Here is a 6,948-nt window from a genome sequence, read left to right as displayed (position 1 = left end):
ACTTCGATCGAGATAATTAATCCTAAGCAATTAACCAAGTTGTCCGGCATGTCATTGGTCCCTTGACGCTTCGTCCGATTCTTTGGCGCATCGTCCTTTCCTGCAGTCTATTGCCCAATCGGTCAGTTGACTCCGCAACTCCGATATCCTTGGCATAATACCCGCTCTTCTTGGCCTGATGCCCGAGTCCACGACCCGAAGCCTTCTGTAGATACGTCGACCGATCCACCGGCCCGACGTCCAATCTTCTGACATGTTCCTCCGGCACAATATGATGTTGTTGCTTTAATTGTCTCATCCTGATCGAAACATCCTGCGTCACTCAAAACGCAGATTAAATCATAAACATATATCGAGTAGTTTCATCATCAAAATACGAGATTCAACATCAAGTGCATATGCTTATGGGCATATTACAAATTGTTGCCCTACTCCTACCTCAACTGACCCAACAAACAACATCGTCATTTCAACCACGGATGATGCCTTAAATGCCAATGATATCGACACTCATTATAATCCACATAACTGACATGATGCTAGCATCTTACGATTGCATAAGGTTTGTGGAACTACTAGCCAAAGGAGCACCCCGCTCCCTAATAGTGGAGCTCGATGCACTACTACACTATTACTTTACTTTACTCTACCCTAATCCAAGGCCCAATCAGTGGATTCAATGAATGACTCCATAAAGGTCCAATTGTAATAAATGGACCAATGCTTAGACGAGATGTGGTAAGAGTTCTAGTAGTACATGAGGGAGAATCTAGTCAATCCCACCTCAGGTTGATCCTCATTCACCCAAAATATTCAAGAGGAACTAATCCCGACCAACTTCCATCTCCTATTGCTTGAAGCCTTTGACGATAATATCGACCCAATTGAACACATTATCGCCTTACATGCTTAGATGTCTCTTTATATCTTTATAACACCCTAGACACTCTAATGTGTCACATGTCCCTAACGATGCTAAGAGGCCCGGTGCAGAAGTGATACACTCAATTGAAGCCACTCTCGATTGGCTACTTTGCTCAACTCGTAAGAGAGTTTGAAATATACTTTAAGAATGTACGTTTGAGACTATCGATGACAATATTGCTTGAACTCGGGTAGGAGGAGGAAAAGATACTTTCTGACTTCATCGCTTAATTTACCAAAGAATATGAGGCATGTAAGAAGTTCATCCATCACTTGTGATTCAAGCCTCAATGATGAGGCTTAGGTCTTTTCTCATTTTTTGGTCATTGGCGGAGAGGCCATTAACGACTATACTGGTGAGTCAGGAAAACCCGACCTATGTGAAGAAAAACCCATTATAGTAGAAACACAGGCCCCTCGTGCTCGAAACACTTGAATAAAAAAAACTCGACCGACAAGATGAGATCCCAAACGCTCCCATATCGGACAAACTAAACAACTCACTTCAAACCCCTCTTGTAAGAGCCCCGTGGTTGTCAGGTGAGTTCTAAGTCGCCCTCTACCCATCTTCTTATGTGGACGAAGATTTAAAGCATGGAAACACAAGCCTTTTTCTTATCTATTATAACAAGGAAAGTAATCACAAGCTTTCTACTCATCTTTTACCACGGAGAAAGACGATCATAAACATCATTCTCTTCGTTTATGATAAGGAACGATATTACAAACTTTCTTACCCTCCTTTAATGTATAAAAACATATGAAAGAATTTTTTTCTTTCTCGAAATACTCAAGCTCATATTTAGGGATCTTGAATTACCAACTTAAATATCGGAGGGACCAGGTCGAGAAATCTCTCATCATTCAAGGTATACAAATATATCATAAATAAGGAAATAAAAGAGTCGGAAGGGTTTGGTCTTCATACAAGTGGCACCTCGGGAGCTTAACACCTCTACTTTAGAGCCACCTTGAAGTCATCTCGTAACCGTCTCGGATCCAACTCAAAACCACTTTTGATCCACCTTGGAGCCACTTCAGATCCACTTTAGATAATCCTACAAGTTTGAACCACGTATAATTACCCAAAATATGTCAATGATATGTTCTCTTAACAATTACAAACAAATATTATTTTTTATATTTATATATTATTATGATAGGTAAAACTTTACAAATAATAATACTATTATTATTTATAAAATTTGATTCTATTAATTAATTATGATGATATTTTTATTTTTAAAAATAAAAAAAATAATTAAAAAATTGGAGAACCCGTTGGTTTTCCATCCCAACCGGAGATTCTCTATCCAAGTTCTCGTCCTGGTCTCAACAAGGAAGATGATGAAGATTAAGGATTAGGGATAAGAGGACAGAGACACAAAAATACTTTCTGCCTCGCCCCTCTTTACGGATTACCGAATAATCTAGTCTTGGATATCGGATGTCGGATCTCAATTAAACTTGGGATTCGAATCCGTTCTGGAAATTCCATGAGTTCAAGAATGGATACCCACGTCATCGGATCAAATTCTCAAAACAAAGAAGAAGGCGCGATTGAGCTTGTGTCTCAACTCGCGGGGTCCACAGGCGCGGAATCAATGAGGGGGCGCTGTTCCGTGTCTGGTCACTGTTGCGTCTCGTCACGCTAAGAATCTGACTGCATCGGTGACGCACCGATGAATGGATCGCAGGGTCTCATCCACCGCCGAGTGGAAGAGAAAAAGGCCCTAATCCTCGTGAGAAACTAGGAGAGGGTTTCTTCTTCTTTCCTTTTCCGGTCCTCGATCTGTCTACCCAAGGCAGAAAGAGGGGTCTCGGGTCTCCGGCTAGGGTTACGATTCTGCAGATCGGGGGGTTGGATCTCGAGGTGTCTTGGCTCGAACCGACGGCTGTCGCCGGTGGCATGTCGGGGCCTGGGTTCCAAAGAGTGCTTTTTTCTTGAGTTTTCGGGGGTGACGCGGAGGGTGAGGTAGGGACGGCGCAGCAGTCGGCGTATTTTGGCTGCCAATGCTATTTGAGAAAGTGCGGGGGTATTTTTCGGTGATTTTTAACAGGCCGAAAGGGTTGGGCTGCAATGTCGTGGGCGGGACCAGAAGATATCTTTCTCTCCACCTCCCTAGCGAGCTACCTTGACAGTGAGTTTGTCATTACCTTTTTCTTCTTCTTGCCCTTTTGTTGTGTAGCTAGTTTTCTTGTTGTAAATTTATTCTTGAATAGATATCTGTAATGGATTAGTGAGAAAATCGTAGTATTAATTTTCTTATTATCATTTTGGATTTGAATTTTTTTGTTACATCTATGTACTTGCTTACTCATACTTTCGTTGAAAGTTCCAATTTTGTTGACCTCTGTTATATTAGCTTTGCTTTTATTATGTTTGCTATTTCGTTTTAATTAGTTAGAAAATATATTGCTTTGGTTTGTCTGGTTGTGGTTTTTCTTTAAGGGCGACATGAGTTTCATGTTGATCTACAGATTCCGTAGTTATGATACCTCTGCAAATTATTTTGCGTTCCTTTTTCTGCAAGAATAGTCGTCAAAGTGTGTTCTTGTGTTAGACAAAATTTCCAACTGATAAAGTCGATGTTTGTAGTTATTAGGATAAAGTGGATCCTCAAAGAATATTCTGCCCATTGCGTGTGAGTAGGCTTTTATTGAAGGATGAATTCAGACATATGGGGGAATTAGGTTCTTACATAATGCAGTTTCTGATGATATTTTGAGTTAGGTTGTGAAAGAGGAACCCTACAACAGGATATGGCTGTATGTTTTAATTCAGTGTTTAGTTAAACTAGCAAATTATAATTCATGGGGGTAATGAAGTGTATGACCTTTCCAGATAACAACCAAACTAAATGCAAATTATTACTTAAGGTGGTTCCTTATCTCATTCTTCTCTTATCGTGTTTTCAACGCACAAAGAATATGATAATTAGATGTTTTTTTAACTGAAACTCTTATTTCCGTGATCCATGGGATACTGCAGCTGCTCCACTAGGCAATGATAATAAAGGCATTCTCTGGTTATAAGGTTAGTCTTTAAGCACTGATATGTTTTCTCCTTGCCCTGATTTTCATCTGCAAGAATCCATCTACCTTTAGGCCACTTCAAGTATCTCGATACATTTTCCAAGGTTTGCTTGGTTGTTTGAAGTGTTTACTAGCAGTAATTCTAAAGGCAGAGGAGCTAATTCAATATGCAGTGTGCCCTTTCTGGAGGACATAAGCAAGGACAATGATGATATATTTTGGTGTTGATCTGTAGCTTTTATTGTCACCATTTTATATGTGTTTGGTTGCAAGCAATTGTAACGATGTTTCACACTTAACATTGAGAAAACAAACCATTTTTCCTCTAGTCTTCAGTGTCATCATGGACCAGTTTCTGTTATCTCATAATAAAATGAGGAATCCTTCCACTCAATTTATTAGATGCACGGAGAGTGTGACTTGGACAGTTTTTATTTTTCACAGAAAAGCTTCTTGTATTATTACGTGATGGGCGAAAGCTTCTAGGTGTTCTTCGTTCTTTTGACCAATTTGGTATTCTTCCATCCTTTATTTGTAAACTGTGTTGCATTTGCTCTGGCAATATGAGATGCTTATCAGAGTGAATTTTGATTGTTTACAGCAAATGTGGTTCTTGAAGGTGCTTGTGAGCGAGTGATTGTAGGTGATCTCTATTCTGATATTCCTCTAGGCCTCTATGTGATCCGTGGGGAGAATGTTGTCTTAATAGGAGAACTGGTATTGATGTCTCTTTTGATGCTTATATGACTTTAATATGTTGAATCTAATATTGACACCATTTTGTTTACTGTACACTGCTCATTATCTAAAAGGACTTGGAGAGGGAGGAGATTCCAGCCCACATGATTTGTGTTTCAGTTGCAGAGATTAGAAGAGTGAGCACCATATTTAAGACTAATCTGGATAAGTTTACTGTTCTACATACTTCTAGAGGCATTATTATATTTTCATGTGATGTTTCTGGATGCCTCTGCATTCGTTACCGTTTAACTTGTGTGCGTGCTTTATGTGCATTCCTTTGCATATTTCTTTTCTTTCTGCCAACTTGATCCTGTTTATAGTCCAGTAGGTGGATTTGTGTCTAAATACTGTTGGAGTTGAATACTTGATTGCATCTAACTACTGTACATTTAGTTTTATTTTTCCCTTGTTTTGTATATTTTCTCCATGTCCATCATTGTTGTTTTGCGTAATCTTAGTAGCAAATTTTTAGACCTATTTTTCCATAAAACTATAGTCATGTACTCTATTTTGTGTAGTGACTAAATTTGGATAGTCAGTCATATTATGAGTTCAGTTTTGGAAGATACAAATGTTAGGATTTGTAGGATTATGTGTTTATGATGAAGGAAAGTGTTGTACTTTCTTATGTCAAAAGTTCTAATTGGCCTAGAATTCCACTCTAGACCCTTAACGTTATGGCACACTGTTGAGTGACAATGAAAAATGCATATGAGGTCGTAAGTGAAATTTGAGCTTCGACTGCTGTTAATCTGTAGTTATTACTGCTTTCACTTATGATTCCTGTATGTTTATCTTATTTTCTTGTCTTCTGTGTGTGCGCTGCAATAGCATAAATAATATTGTTTAGAACTTGAAAACAGTCAGATTAGATGTACTCGCATCTGATTGGTTTTCCCTATTATCTTCTTATAATAATATCTTCTTTTCTGTTGTTTCCTCCTGAGAGTGGACCATAAAGCGTGTTGAAAGACAATTTCAGGAGTTTTATCTATACCACCACATGACATCTATTGCAGTGTATTTGGTATCAGAGCCTTTGTCATCATGAATTTATGAAATCTTTTTGTTGGCTGCATTTCTGTTATCTATGTGGTGGGAGATTTCGTGAAAGCACAATTGTGCCATGAGCACTACATGTCATACCCACTGCCATCAACAAAACCTAGCTTCTCAAAGATGAGCACTAAAATGGTGTGCTTTTTAAGAATTTGAACAAGCTTTATGTGCACAGTTCTGGAACATTGTTAGGAGCTTGCTAAAGCACTTCTTGCACCTGTTTTCCATGACGCATTTCCAAGGCCCAGTTGATAATTAGGATATGTTTGGCCAGTAGTTCATACACTTCTGTTACATGTTGACGGTGGAAGTAGCATGTTCCTCATTTATCATATAAAAGTATGCTTGAAGCTTTTCTTTCAGTGATTATACTGTGGTGTATTCTTGTGACAGGCACAAAAGGCAGAAAGGGATGCCACTGATCTGAAAGGGTCCATGAGAAAGAGGATGGAGTTCCTCGATCTGGATTGACGGCATGCTCTGCCCTCCTCGCCCATATCCATTACCATTTTGATGTGTTTGAATCATCTCGTCCGCATCTTTTATCGCGGTTTCTTTCTGAGTTCAACATAAAACCCTTTTACTGCCCTAAGCTGCTCTAGTTCTGCTGCTAAGTCGAAATTTAGGTCTGTACCATTGCTCTTTCCTACTGTGATTTATTAACGACTTCAAGGTTTCATATTCTCCTGGATTTGTGGAGTTTGTTATAGTGACGATGACTAGCATTGTGCAACTTCTGTTGGAATGGTTCTTGCAATTAAAACAGGTTACCTTTGTGTAGACACATCTGATGATTTGTGTATATAAAATTTAGATCTGTCATAATCTAATGCTAATATTAAGCTCTTCTATCTCCACAATTAATGTAATGTTTGTTCATCTTGATCACACAAGTGTATCATTTATGTATATCCATGTTAAAGGTGTTACATAGACCAAGGTTGGCAGGTGCCGTCACTTTTGTAAGATGAAACAAGCTTGGGTTTAGGAATTTTTCTTCTATCAACAGTCCTGGAACAGTAGACAAATTTCTACAAATAAATGTGTCACACCTTCGAAAAATCTAATATGAAATTACCCAAATAGTTAACCATGTGGTGTGCATCGGAGTTTCATTTCTATGCATGTCGCGCATCCATTATCACTTTCGTTATTGTCCTCGATAACGAGCTCTTATCAACAAATGAG

General features: G+C 38.8%; 1 protein-coding gene across 2 annotated transcripts; it reads left to right on the top strand.

Annotated features, from left to right (window-relative positions):
* The first annotated feature begins 2,535 nt into the window (after nt 1-2,535).
* LOC135624993 (sm-like protein LSM1B) lies at nt 2,536-6,544 on the top strand. Of its 2 annotated transcripts, XM_065129174.1 has the most exons (5): nt 2,550-3,065; nt 4,405-4,473; nt 4,562-4,677; nt 4,773-4,835; nt 6,154-6,544. In XM_065129174.1, the coding sequence occupies exons 1-5, from the start codon at nt 3,005-3,007 to the stop codon at nt 6,229-6,231; spliced, it is 387 nt and encodes a 128-aa protein (XP_064985246.1). In that variant the 5' UTR covers nt 2,550-3,004; the 3' UTR covers nt 6,232-6,544. The 2 variants fall into 2 exon arrangements, with proteins under 2 accessions (XP_064985247.1, XP_064985246.1); XM_065129175.1 differs by lacking the exon at nt 4,405-4,473 and having other exon boundaries at nt 2,536-3,065.
* The last annotated feature ends 404 nt before the right edge of the window (nt 6,545-6,948 follow it).

The sequence above is a fragment of the Musa acuminata genome, chromosome BXJ2-10 (assembly GCF_036884655.1).
Source record: "Musa acuminata AAA Group cultivar baxijiao chromosome BXJ2-10, Cavendish_Baxijiao_AAA, whole genome shotgun sequence".
Classification (NCBI taxonomy): Eukaryota; Viridiplantae; Streptophyta; class Magnoliopsida; order Zingiberales; family Musaceae; genus Musa; species Musa acuminata.
The sequence above is the reverse complement of the archived record's forward strand: the minus strand, read 5'-3'. Positions and strand labels throughout refer to the sequence as shown.

Bases quoted from the DNA above. Each gene is read 5' to 3' on its own strand.
- LOC135624993 (XM_065129174.1), top strand. From the start codon at position 3,005: ATGTCGTGGGCGGGACCAGAAGATATCTTTCTCTCCACCTCCCTAGCG. The intron at 4,474-4,561 runs GTATTCTTCCAT...GATTGTTTACAG, and splicing joins TCGTTCTTTTGACCAATTTG to CAAATGTGGTTCTTGAAGGT. The intron at 4,836-6,153 runs GTGAGCACCATA...TTCTTGTGACAG, and splicing joins CAGTTGCAGAGATTAGAAGA to GCACAAAAGGCAGAAAGGGA.